The sequence below is a fragment of the Phyllostomus hastatus genome, unplaced genomic scaffold (genome assembly GCF_019186645.2).
Source record: "Phyllostomus hastatus isolate PE091 unplaced genomic scaffold, TTU_PhHast_1.1 phas_scaffold_501, whole genome shotgun sequence".
In the NCBI taxonomy this organism is placed as follows: Eukaryota; Metazoa; Chordata; class Mammalia; order Chiroptera; family Phyllostomidae; genus Phyllostomus; species Phyllostomus hastatus.
The window spans coordinates 2118777-2132960 of NW_025334033.1; the positions used below are offsets into that span (position 1 = coordinate 2118777).

The following is a 14184-nucleotide window of genomic DNA, read 5'->3' on the forward strand; positions in this document are numbered from 1 at the left end:
TCAAAATAAATTTTAATATATTCAAGCATGTATAATTGTTACAAAAAGTTTAGATGACTAGAAATTGCTATAACTTTTTTACTCCCAGAATGGCCTGTAATATTTCATTTTAAAGGCATCTAGTTATTATGCCACTTTTCATTTTCATTTGATATAAAGTATCATCTTTTTCATTGCTTTTCAGATGGTTTGTAAATTAACCTCTTGGATCTCAAATTTAAGATTTTTAATTTTCATTTTACTGGATTGTGATCACAGAATGTGACCTCTTGAACCTTTCTGTTTAAAAACATTTAAAGGTTTTCATGTGCTCCTTTTTTTTCATTTTTACAGAACAGTTGGACAAGCTGTGAAAAGCACAGATAAACTACGTAAGGTGATCTACCACAGAAAGAAAGTTCATCATCCTTTTCCAAATCCTTGTAATAAAAAGAAACAGTCCCCTAGAAGTGGGGGCTGTGACATGGCAAATAAAGAAAATGAACTGGCTTGTGCAGGCCACCTGCCTGAAAAATTACACCATGATAGTCGAACATATTTGCTTAACTCCAGTGATTCTGGTTCTTCACAGACAGAAAGCCCATCATCAAAATACAGTAGTTTTTTTTCTGAGGTAAGTTTATAAACTTAACCTTATTCTTGTTATACTACTGAGTCTTTTTCTTTGTCATATTCTGCAAGCAGCATAATTTGCCATTCATTGAATTCAGATTTATTTGAATGATTGTAATTCCCGGACAGTTTTCCTGATTAACCAAACTTGAATCAGTAGTTTATTCCATTTCTCTAAGTTAGAGGTTAGTTCTACCTCTAATGAGGTGGCTTGAAATGATTGACAAGCTTCTATAAATATCCAGAATGACAAATTAGCCAGTAGAGATTTAAAGGAAGGGAAAAGAAATCTTGCCCTAAAAATGGACCACCAAAGCCAGTTTATCCAAGCACATTTTGCTGGGCTCTCAAAGTCACCCAGTAGAAAGCTTTGTTTTGGCAAACCTACTGACTTATGCTGCTCTCCTGGCTCACGAAAAATTAGGTGTTTGAATAGGCACAACGGAATTTTGAGGGGATGATAAAAACATTCCAAAACTGGGTTGTTATGATGGTCACACAACAATAAATTGGTTAAAAATCATTGAATTACATACCTCTAATGGATAAGTTTTGTGGTGTATAAATTATACCTCAAAAATGTCATTTTTATAAATATGGTCATTTCAAAGATTGATAAAATTTGTAAATACATTAATTTATAATAATTATTACATATTTACTGTATATGTTGTAGAAATAAACCCGAAGAAAAAAATGATCTATAATCTCAACATTTGGAAATAACAGTATTAAATTTTCAATGTATCTTTCTCTTCATACTGACATATTATTTGATACCTTGATGCTTAATAAATTTAGGTATTTTTCTATGTGATTGTAGAAAAGTGATTTCTACAATTTTTTAATAGAAATGTAACATTACATTGCTTGAAAGTACATTAATTTCTTTATGATTTGGTAAACAGTATTGTTTTTGTCTGGCATAACAGTTTAAAGAGTATTTTCTGTGTCATTCAAACAAAAAGCTTTTTAAATTAAAATGGTCATAAGTATATATAGGTGAATGAAGATGAGCATCATATTTAGTATAATAATTACAAGAAAATAAGATGAAAGAAAGAAAATACAGTGTTATTAACTAAAATCATGACTGTGATGCAAAAAAAGATTCTTTTTGCTAGTGAAAATGTTCTTACAAAAATTACATTCTGGAGTAATAGAGTTAGCAACGCTAGGAGAAGTAAAGGAAGTGTGTGAGAAAGGAGGCAGGAAGGAGAATTTGGTTTAATATTGAATTATCATGGGCCCTGGAGAATATAGTATGGTAACTAAATTTAGTGTTAAAGAGAATCACTGTCATACTAAATTCATTCACAAATATTTATTAAGGGTTCTCTACTGTGTAATGCACTCTGCTGGCTCTGAGGCAGTAGATTAGAGGGTAAAAAACAGACACTTTTCCTACTTTCATGTAGTCATAGACGAGACCAACACTAATCAGTTAATGACAGAAACTACATATCTTTCCCTGGCTGGTGTGGCTCAGCAGGTGGAGCATCAGCTTGCGAACCTAAACATTGCCAGTTCCATCCCAGTGCTTCCTGCACTTGTATGTCTTTTTCCTTTGCCGGGTTTTAAAGCAGGCACTCATCAATCAGGAAAAAGCGTGTGAAACAACAAAAGTGTAATCAAACATCATTAAATGTGAGGCTAAGGAAGTTTTCTGAAAAGTAATCAAAATCAGAGAGCAAAGTAAAAAGAGGGCACTAATTCAAATGCAAACTGTGATTACTTCTTAGAAGTGATAATAGATGTTTTTGTGGGCAGGTAAAATAATTAACTTTTACTTTTATGTAGGTCTGCATTATTTAAATTTTTTCTAGCTTTTCATAGTGGCAATATTGTAGCCAATGAGGTTATGATAGGATATGAGGTTATGAGGATATAAGGTTATCAAAGGTGTGAGTATTGTTAATTGTAAGCTTTTTACAACAGGAATGTATCACTTTATTATGAATAAACATGAATAAATGAGTTAATTTAAATACTTGTCACAGAATTGAATTTTTATGGTTCCCTTCTATGCACTATTAAGTAGATAATGACTTGTCTATATGTTTACCTTTCCCTTTAATCCATATTTTAAATTGAATCCTAGGTTTATAGATGAGCTAACAAGAATTTATTTTTATAAATAATTGATATTTAAAAGAAAATGGTAGCAAATAAGAGAAAGTACTGATAAAAAATAAGTCCTAATTTTTTTAAGTATATTTTATTGATTATGCCATTACAGTTGTCCCAATTTTTCCTCCCCTTTATCCCCTCTACCCAGTACCCCCATTCCCTCCAGCATTCCTCCCCTGTCCATGAATTGTACAAATAACTTCTTCAGCTTCTCCATTTCCTATACTATTCTTAACCTCTCCCTGTCTATTTTGTACCTATACCAATTATGCTTCTTATTCCCTGTACCTTTTCCCCCATTCTTCCTCTTACCCCTCCCCTTCCCACTGATAACCCTCTGTGTGATCTCCATTTCTGTGATTCCGTTCCTGTTTTAGTGGTTTGCTTAGTTTGTTGTTGTTTTTGTTTTGTTTTTTTAGATTCAGTTGTTGATAGTTGTGAGTTTGTTGTCATTTTACTGTTCATAGTTTTTATCTTTTTCTTAGATAAGTCCCTTTAACATGTCATATAATAAGAGCTTGGTGATGATGAACTCCTTTAACTTGACCTTATCTGGGAAGCACTTTATCTGCTCTTCCATTCTAAATGAAAGCTTTGCTGGATAGAGTAATCTTGGATGTAGGTCCTTGCCTTTCATGACTTGGAATACTTCTTTCCAGCCCCCTCTTGCCTATAAGGTTTCTTTTGAGAAATCAGCTGGTAGTCTTATGGGAACCCTTTTGTAGGTAACTGTCTCCTTTTCTCTTGCTGCTTTTAAGATTCTCTCCTTATCTTTAACCTTGGACAACTTAATGATAATGTGTCTTGGTGTATTGTTCTTTGGGTCCAACTTGTTTGGGACTCTCTGAGCTTCCTACACTTGTATGTCTTTTTCCTTTGCCAGATTGGGGAAGTTTTCCTTCATTATTTGTTCAAATAAGTTTTCCATTTCTTGCTGTTCCTCTTCTCCTTCTGGCATGCCTATGATTCGGACGTTGGAACATTTAAAGTTGTCCCAGAGGTTCCTAAGCCTTTCCTCTTCTTTTTGAATTCTTATTTCTTCATTCTGTTCTGCTTCAATGTTTATTTCTTCCTTCTGGTCCAAATCATTGATTTGAGTCCCATTTTCTTTCCCTTCACTATTGGTTCCTGTATATTTTTCTTTATTTCACTTTGTGTAGCCTTCACTGCTTTCTTTATTTTGTGGCCCTACTCAATCATATCTGTGAGCATCCTGATTACCAGTGTTTTGAACTCTGCATCTGGTAGGTTGCCTGTCACTTCATTGCTTAGTTCTTTTTCTGGAGTTTTGATCTGTTCTTTCATTTTGACCATATTTGTTTGTCTTGTCGCACCTGTTATGTTGTAAGGGGGGAGCCTTAGGTATTCACCAAGGCGGGGCAACATTGTGGAGCTGTATGTGGGGAGAGGGGTCAGAGAAGGAACAACGGCACTTGCTCCTCTCTCACCTTGCTTTTAGTCACTTCCCCCACTTCTCACAAGCAAATTGCCCCTTTCTGTTGCTCCCCTGGTGCTGATTCCCAGGTGGGTGAGCTTGAGTATGTTCTAGGACCTCATGGGCCACTCCAACAGACTCTCCTGTGAGATTTTAGTTTTTCCTGCCGCAGCACCCCCAACGGATTTTTACAGCCAGAGGTTCTGAGGCTTTCTTTTCCTGTTCTGGAACCCTGGGTCACGAGATCTGTCTCACTCCCCAGTTGTTCCTCCCGATTTAACTGCATGCAAATGTGGGATCACCCAGTCTGCCAGCTGCTGCCTTGCCTTGTGTCCTCTGTGCTCCAGCTGCCCATCTCCACTGCTCCTAGCAATCTGGATAAATGTTTTTTCTTTAACTCCTTGGTTCTCAGACTTCCAGACAGTTTCATTTTCTGGCACTTCTGGTTGTATTTTGTTTTTAAATTGATTTTTATCCTTTTGGTTGTGTAGGAAGTGAAACGTATCTACCTGTGCCTCCATCTTGGCTGGAAGTCCTGGGTGCTAAGTTTATTCAGATCATTTATTTACTATGTTTAACTGCAATATTTTTTTTTTCATGTGGGTATCAGTAAAAGGAATCACCTTTGTATATTTTTTTCTTTTTTAATTTTCAGTGAATTTATTGTGGTTATATTGGTTAATAAAATTATAGGTTTCCGGTGTAGAATTCTATAATATATCATCTGTATATTGTATTGTGTATTCATCACCCAAATTCAAGTCTCCTTCCATCACCATTTATCTCCCTTTTACCCTTTTCCACCTCCCTCTTACAAGAATAACTTAATTGAAAAAATTATTTCATATGCTTTAATGTACTTTTTAAGAAGTTGGATTATTCCCTTTCAGGTTTCTCAGGACCATGAAACAATGGCACAAGTTTTGTTCAGCAGGAATTTGAGATTGAATGTGGCTTTAACTTTCTGGAAAAAGAGAAGTATAAGTGAACTTGTAGCTTATTTGGTGAGGTAAGTGATTTTTTTATGCTTTTTGTTCAATAAATATAATTTCCAATGTGCTATCTAGAGGTGCCTGTTCTTTGTTATTTGTTGTTACTTTCAACTGCTATGTTTAGCTTCAATGGAGACATTCATGACCAGTCTGAGAGTAACCAAAATATTTTATCCATAAAACTAAGAGATACCAGTATGGGAGAATTTTAAACATTACCTTCTCAAATGTTATCTTAGGACTTCCTTGACTACCTGATTTTAAAATATATATTTCTTTACTCCCTGTCTTTTCTGTTTATTTTTCTTCATAACATCTAGCACCATCTACAAGTTCTGTAAATGTTAGTTGTTTATATGTTTTTTGTCCATCTCAGCCTTTTCCTCCCACACTCACACACATACTGTAATACAAGCCCCTATCTCTTTGTTTACTCTGTACCCTCAGCATCTGGCTAATCATAGGCACTTGGGTAATTTGTTATTTAATGAATGAGTGAATTTCTCAGAAGCAGTATGAAGGTCATCATATTAAAATAATTGAGGAAATTAGCTCTCTAAGCTAGAGGTGTCAAACTCATTTTTACTGGGGGCCATATCAGCCTCCTGGTCACCTTCAAAGGGCCGAATGTAGTTTCAACTCCTTAACAGTTAAGGAGTAGTTACATTTATACAGTCCTAAAATTATTTCACCCTTTGAAGGCAACCTCGAGGCTGATGTGGCCCCTGGTGAAAATGAATTTGACACCCCTGCTCTAAGCAATGGTATTCTTTGTGTACCTACAGGATAGAAGACCTGGGTGTGGTGGTGGATTGCCTTCCTGTGCTTACCAATAGGTAAAAAGAATATTTTTCAGAAAATAAATTATTTTAAAAAAGGACAAATTATGACCTGTTCACATTTTTATAACTTAGTATTTCTTTATATTAGTTTACAGGAAGAAAAACAATATATATCACTTGGCTGCTGTGTAGACTTGTTGCCTCTAGTAAAGTCACTACTTAAAAGCAAATTTGAAGAGTAAGTGCTGATCTGAATCTCAATTCATTTTTCTTTTTCAACATCCTTGATTTTGTGCCCTTTATGTGCATTAGTAGTACATTGAGCTCCATGAGACATACATCGTTTGTCTTTCAAGTTGCTTAGAATCCAATTAGGAAAAGAATGGGAAGTGATTAAAGACCAATTATAAAAGCATATATAAACAAGTTATATAAAATACAGTTTTGTGAAGGTAGTGAAATAAATTTTTAGAAAGGGGAAAGATCATTGTATGTCTGTGTATTTGTTTTGAGTAGAGGGGTATCATTTTTTGTAAAGGCTTCTTGGATGAAGGCAGTTGAATTTTGTAACAAAATGTCATTTCAGATATATAATAGTTGGTTTAAACTGGCTTCAAGCAGTCATAAAAAGATGGTGGTCAGAACTATCATCCAAAGCAGAAATTATAAATGATGGGTGAGTATACCTTTAAAGATAACCTCGTGCTTCTACTTTTTTTTTTCCAGAAAAGCAGCTGTATTAAACTAGGTAATAATTTTATTCGTCACTTTATAATATTTATTCTCTTCACTTTCAGAGAAATATTAAATGGGGATACTGTTCCTATGTGGAAATTACACATAGAAGATGAATTCCAGAGCCCAGTATCCCCCATATCTCTCTTTTTTTTAAAAGATTTGATTTATTTTTAGAGAAAAGGTGGGAGAAAGAGAGGCAGAGAAGCATCAGTGTGTGGTTGCCTCTTGCACGCCCCTAGCCAGGGACTCAGCCCGCAACCCAAGCACATGCCCCGATAGAGAATCCAGCTAGCAACCCCCTGGTTTGCAGGCTGGCACTCAATCCACTGAGCCACACCAGCCAGGGCACCCCCATATCTCTTCTTCTAACAGAACTCTTCATTTTAGAAGGAAAAAGTACAGCAGTGGTTTAACTCTCTTTATAATGAGTAAGAGAAAGGAAAAGAGATGACCTTTAGTGGAGTAAGTAATGAGGCACAGGAATGGAGGTATCCTTTGGCAACCTAGACATTAACCTTAGAATCCAATGTGGATGGTTACAGTTGTAAGACCTATATCATAATCATCATAATTTGAGTAGTGCCTTGATGTGAAAACATGTAAGTGTTTACCAGATGAGACAGATTATCATAAGCTATAAAAAATATCTCCCAGTAGTCTCCTTAAAGTGTATAGTTTTCTTTTTAGACTCTCAAAATTTCCTACTTCATGAATTCTTCAAATGCCTAGCTTTCTTACCTGCATTAACAACTAAGTAACCTTTAATTTCTATGATTGGCATGTACAATTTTAAACAGTTACTTGACTTCAAATAGTACAGTTTTCTCTGCTATATACTCGAAAAAGTTAAAACTGTTTTCATTAAATGTATGTACAGTGAAAGTTCATATACTATTATATTTCATTCTCATTTTTCTTTTTTTCTCCTAGAAATATTCAGATTTTAAAACAACAATTAAGTGGATTGTGGGAACAAGAAAACCATCTTACTTTAGTTCCAGGATATACTGGTAATATTGCTAAGGTAATCTGTAATTACGCTTAAAATTTTAAGGTTAAAATCAATATTTAAACTTAATTAAAATTTAGAAATAATGTTAGTATTATGCATTTGTAAATGAACCCTTTCAAATTTTTGGCAAAGTAATTCAGTACTATTCATGAGATCTAAAGTCAGTATCATATTTGCAAATGCTTATATGGATATGAATGTGACTTTGGCAGGGAACACAAGAATTAGCCATTGAATGTGTTTCAGATACAGCCACAGAAATAATGCCTTAGAGGTTGTTTAATGGCCTAGTTCCAGTCAAAGAAAGATATTTGAAAAAGTTAAAAATCCAGGTAAGAAAGGCATCTGAAGATGAGGAGGAATACAATTAAACAGTTTTGGGATATTATATTTTACTACATTATGCTCTTTGGGAAAGTAAACTGTTCAAATCGAAGTATGGATTTGATATTGGTCTTTATTCATTTGCTTGTCTCTTAAAGGAAAAGGTACATTGGATTTTAATATTTAAACTCCAGAAAACATTGCTATATACAATACATATAATTGCAGGGGAAAAAAGTCATTGTTAAAAGTTTCCACCCTTTTACAGAGCATATTGTATCATAAATGGGCATTAGCCAGAAACATAAAAGCATTCTTTAATTTTAAAAAATATAATACTCTAAATAAAAGGACTTATGTTATAGACTTATTTGTAAAGATCTTCTTGGATACTTTTCAAGAAAAGAAGCAAAGTGATATTTCAAGTATGTGTGTTACCACTGTGTATAATTTTACTTTGTAGAATTCTTGATGAAAATCTTATAGACAGAAATCAATTTCCCGGAAGTTTTTTTTCTGTTGTTCTTTGGTTATGGGGGTAAAAATGAAGTGTAAAACCTGAATGATAATGAAGTGCTTTTAAAGCATACATGACATTTCACGTTGTTCTTGAGGGGTCTTATATTCTTGGTAATGGAACTGGAAAATTATCGTTTCCTTAGAAATTTGCTCTCAGTTGTAATGTTTTATAAAGAGAGAAGCTTTATTGTGAACATGAGATTCAGATAAAGACAATATTAAATATTTAAAAGTTCTATGAAGTTCTTTTAGCTATAATAAAACCTCTTTTACAGTAATAAACCCTCAATTGTAATTGTAATTGTAACAGAAAGCAGAAAGATAGGCTATCATCAAACTGAAGGAATTGCTGTGAATGATTTAATGTTCTTGCCTAGCTATGAAGGCAGAGTTGCTTGGTCACAGGAACTAAACCATTCACTCAGCACTTAGCAAACATATATTGAGCACGTGCTGTGTGCCAGCCCCATGCTAAACAAAGGCAAATTAAAATGGCACATATTTTACCCTCAAAAGGTTACAAAGGGAAACTAAGGCAAATAAAGTGACAAAAGGGAGAAGAAAATGGGTTGTATATATGTGTTTTTACTGTACTAGCTAATGAAATGTTTTTGTTTTATTCTCTAAGGATGTAGATGCTTATTTATTACAGTTGCATTGAAAGACTTCATCTACTGAAGAGCATTTGGTTACTCAAAACACCCTTGGACTATCTGATTTCCAAAAAAGTCTCATCACAGAACTATGAAACTGTGGAAGATGTTAAAACTTTTTTTTTTTAATCCACATATGAAACCACTAATGAAACGCTAACGATCTACTTCACATTGAAGTGGAAAAATATCCGAAAGGAGCAGCTTTAACTTCAGTAAGGTGGAAGTGCACTATGAAGATTGTTCACCTTTGCTGCATTTGGAATTTATATGGTTATTTGATAACATTGTTTAAGAACTACTGGATCTTAATGCAATCCTGCATAAGAATATACTTTATACTATGTGAAAAAATAAGACAGAACTTATTACTAGGAACCACAAAGACCAATCATTATTACTTTTTTTAAGATTGTGTTTTATAAGAAAACACTCAAAAGTGTGCAGCTATTTTCTTATGTTGAAAAGACTGAAAGTTTAAAACATCATAGCAAATAATCAATACTGAAAGTTTTTGTCCACACTGAGATACTGTGTATACAAAATGCCTTAATTATTAATAAGCCAATGTGTATGATACCAATATCTGTTTTTAAAAAATTAAAACCAATCATGCTTCTGGCATGAAAATTATGGAATTAAATCAGGGGTTTCCATTCATGGAGAATGTTCTTATTAAAACTTACTCCACACCATCTGTAAAACTTGACAATATTTTGAATATCTCTGATTTTTCTGCCAGAATCGTCATGTATGTATGTTATTCCTATATAAAAGAGAAAGGTGAATATGTATTTGTATGAGTGCTTTAGCTGTAAGTATTCATAGAGTTGGCTAATTTATATTTACTTTGTATTGTATATAGATTTCTAATGTTTTCTGTTCTGTATCATTTAAGCTTTCTTCATTTGAGTAAATTTACTAAATGTTCATATTTTTTGCTTTTTTGACATTTGTTTTTGTATGAATTCTAATTCTTGTTCACTACATTATGATTTAAAGGATTACAGTGCTTTAGAAATGTTTACTGTTAGTGCTGACTTTGTATTTTAAATTCCAACACTTTATATTGCTACCTCCTCCAGTGGTTGGTATGAAATGCCAGCAGACTATATGAGGTCTTTTTTTTTTAATACCATTTTTTGTGTCAATGAACCCACTTACGGAATGTCTACAGCTGTATGTCTTAGCCTGTCTTGAAAGTGGTTGGGATTTAAATACCACTATTGATTCATACATTATCTCATCTTCAATGAACCCAAGAAGGATCTGAGCAAAGATTTTTATGCAGCAGTCCTTCAAGCCCTTGAATGTAAGACGTTAGCATTTACTCAATTAGCAACTACTGATATGAATCCTAAACAGGCATCCTTCTTGCTTTAAAATACATGAAAAATGTTACCTTTTACTGAATTCTATTTTTGTGTAGCTATATTTCATGTAGCTATGTATTTCTTACAGTGAACATCAGTTGTAGTAATTGACTGTTTTCTGAAATCTTTAGATTAGAATAATTTCAGATTCTTGCACTTTTGTGATTTGAGAGGTGAGTTACTTAAGAAGTTGTTTTTCAGGAGGTGGGAATTTGAATCGGGAGCCTGCGTCATCTCTGAAACCTTAAGATGATGAAATATAACCTTTCTTTGTTCCTGTTCCTTTAGTTATCACTTTTATCTAACAGTTTGAACCAGTTAACTCAGAGCATGGTGCTAGTGAGGCTAAGGACAGGATCTCAGTCCTTTTATAGGTTCGTTAACTTCACACACATCCACGGAACTATTGTTGCTACAGACTGCACCTTCAGTATTCAACTCACAAATTCAGCTTTTGGTCACAAGGAAGATGGTGTGTATAACTTGAGCATAAACCCTTCACCTCAAATAAGAAAGATAATTCAAATAATTGGTGTATGTAATACTATAGACTTTTATTCTAATATTAAAAAACAATGTAATAATATTAAAAATAATATATAAAATACTGTGTCACTACAGTTTTCTCTGGGTAAGATCATTGACTAAACTATCTTCTAAAACTTACACTTCAATAAATCACACTTAAGTAAAAATTAAGTACAAATATATAAATGAAACATAGTAAGAAAGTGTACTATCCTGTTAATACTGAATTCTTATGTCTCACCTTGGGTTTGTTGAAGGAGAGTAGATAATCCATTTTATTTACCTGGAACTATATGTAAACCAGCAGTTTTTAGCTCATAAAGATCGTTCAGTAGCACATCTAATTTCTGTACTTGGCCTTTGCAGTTTGCCTTAGTACCTACTTCCCTCAGTGATTGAATTATGATTAGTATTAGGTGATTTTAAGATTTTGCATAAAAAATGTTAGATAAGTAAATATTGTTGAATGGTTTTGTTGTTATTAAGATCTTAGCATGGTATTTAATCAGAACAGTGATGATCTCCAGAAAGAGCCAAAGAAAGTGTTTACAAAGTATGTCGGCTGTTATTGACCTAGATTAGGACAATTGCTATCTGTCATCGCTGTGCTGCTGAGCAGTATACAGAACTGAGGGACTACCCAGTGTCTCTATGCCTTACTACCTCTTCTGCCCTCTTAGGTTTTCTATACTAAACGTTACTAACTTTCCAAGTCTCAGGACAGGTAGTTTATTGATGATAGAGGGTTATAATCAAGTAATTTGTTTCTACTGGGAATAAAGGGAATGGATATTGCCATAAGTGATCATGATCAGAATAAGGGTTAAAGTTAGGAAGCAAACAGTATCAGATGGTTTTTAAAATTAATCTTTTGGCTGTAATTTCAAAGGTAATTGACAGATTATTTACATGAGTCCTGAGGTGTGAAAATTTGGATATAATTATCTCTATCTACTTGTTGGAATCATTAATGTCAGCACTGAAGTCTAAGGACTACTGAAGAATTAAATGCTTATCCATCCCCTAAAAATACTTGGTACATGTCATATTCTAACCTTAATCGTTGTGTGAGTTCAAGGCTATATTTCTGGCCTTTGAAATAGTAATTTTCTTAAACTTAGAACATTAATAATTATTAGCTATTAAATAATAATAGAAATCATATTTAAATGTTTATTTACTTAAATGAGTCAAAGAATATGAAAAAACAAAATTTAAGTTAATATTTTGTTGGTCATTCCCAATTACCACTCTTCCTATTTAAGAACAGGATGGTAATGTCAGTTGCCTTTATTGATTTAAAGGAAAAAAAAATAGAATCACAAGCAGCTGACTCACTGGAGTGATCCATTTGAATGCACTACTTCTTATCTTTCAATACAGACTTTTATTTTCTGGATTACTTCAGATGGAAAAAGTACTGCTGGACATTTGTTGGTAGGTATTTATTCCTATGTTATTCTTTATCCCTTACTTTCCAGCTCTTCTAGCTGTGAAAATTGTCATAAAACTTTGTGACACCTTCCTTTTTTTATTCTGTAACAGGAATATAGTATAAAAAGTTCCAGCCTGAACACTGTATGCATCTAATTTATAGCATAGCTTGATTGATTCAACAATAGCACCAACCATAACAATAAAAACAAATACTACACATCATATACCCAGTATACTAAGTACATTTTCCAATGCTATACTTAATATTTCAAATATTGTCAGTTTTCTCTGGATCAGATTATTGATTTAATAGTATATGCTAAAATCAAACTTCAGTAAAGTTAAGTACAAAACAGTACAGTTGACCATTGAACAATGTAGGGCTTGGGGATACTAGCTCCCCCACCCCTTGCAGTCAAAAATTAACATATAATATTTTAATTAATTAATGTATTTATTTATTTTTAGACGGAGGGAAGGAAGGGAGAAAGAGAAACAGAGAAACATTAATGCATGGTTGCCTCTCGCACACTCCCTGCTGGGGACCTGACCCACAACCCAGGCATGTGCCCTAACCGGGAATCAAACTGGTGACCCTTTGGTTTACAGGTTGGCACTCAATCCACTGAGCCATACCAGCCAGGGTGAAAAATTCGCATATAATTTTTGACACCCCCAAAATTAACTAATAGTCTACTGTTGACTGATGCCTTACCAATGAAATAAATGGTCAATTAACACATATTTTGTATGTTATATGTATTATATACTGTATTTTTAAAATAAACTAGAGGAAAGAGAATGTTATTAAAATCAGGAAAAATACATTTACAGTATTTATTGAAAAAAATCTGTATATAGGTGGCCCTGCACAGTTCCAGCCCATGTTGTTCAAGGGTCAGCTGTAGATATCACAGTATTTTATAGGCTCTGATTAATCATAAAACACAAAATGACTGTTACTGGGTTCCAGTAGTTTCATGAAGGGGCAGCCCCATAGCTGCCAGTACTTTTCATAAGAAAACTTGTTATATATTGGGCTGGCCAAAAGGTTAGTTTGGTTATTTCTGTAAGATGGCTCTAGTAGGGCTTAGTTGTCTTTAACTTCATTCAAAACAATTTGGTTAGGTTGAATTGTGACAGCTGTCATAATCAGTGTGTACTAAAAAAAGCTTATCAAAATTGGTGAATTTTTATGTAGCCATTTTAATATTGAAGATGGAAGAAAATAACATTTTTGGCATGTTATGCTTATTATTTCAAGAAAGGTAAAAATGCAACCGAAACACAAAGTTTTGTGCAGTGTATGGAGAAGGTGTTGTGACTGATCAAATGTGTCAAAAGTGGTTTGTGAAGTTTCATTCTGGAGATTTCTTGCTCGACGATGCTCCATGGTCAGGTAGACCAGTTGATAGCATCTAAATCAAGACATTAATTGAAAACAATCAATGTTATACCAGGAAGAAGATAGCCAACATACTCAAAATACCCAAACCAATAAAGCTATTAGTGAAAGTGAAAAAAAAATGTGTGTTTTATTTTACAGAAAAAGACATACAGACTTTATGGCCAACCCAACAGTATTCCTTTGATACACAAATTACTATTTTTTGAACTATGAAGTTTTCAGATGAAAGATGCCAGGAGCC

General features: G+C 33.7%; 1 protein-coding gene across 1 annotated transcript in view; it reads left to right on the forward strand.

Moving 5' to 3' along the window:
* Nucleotides 1–11188, forward strand: part of KATNBL1 (katanin regulatory subunit B1 like 1) — a 42942-nt gene extending 31754 nt beyond the window's left edge. The window contains exons 4-10 of the mRNA XM_045823485.1: nucleotides 334–613; nucleotides 5068–5186; nucleotides 5955–6005; nucleotides 6100–6189; nucleotides 6538–6627; nucleotides 7620–7713; nucleotides 9173–11188. Coding sequence (XP_045679441.1) covers nucleotides 334–613; nucleotides 5068–5186; nucleotides 5955–6005; nucleotides 6100–6189; nucleotides 6538–6627; nucleotides 7620–7713; nucleotides 9173–9205 — 757 coding nt within the window. The 3' untranslated portion in view covers nucleotides 9206–11188. The remainder of the gene's footprint in view (nucleotides 1–333; nucleotides 614–5067; nucleotides 5187–5954; nucleotides 6006–6099; nucleotides 6190–6537; nucleotides 6628–7619; nucleotides 7714–9172) is intronic.
* Nucleotides 11189–14184: the final 2996 nt, after the last annotated feature.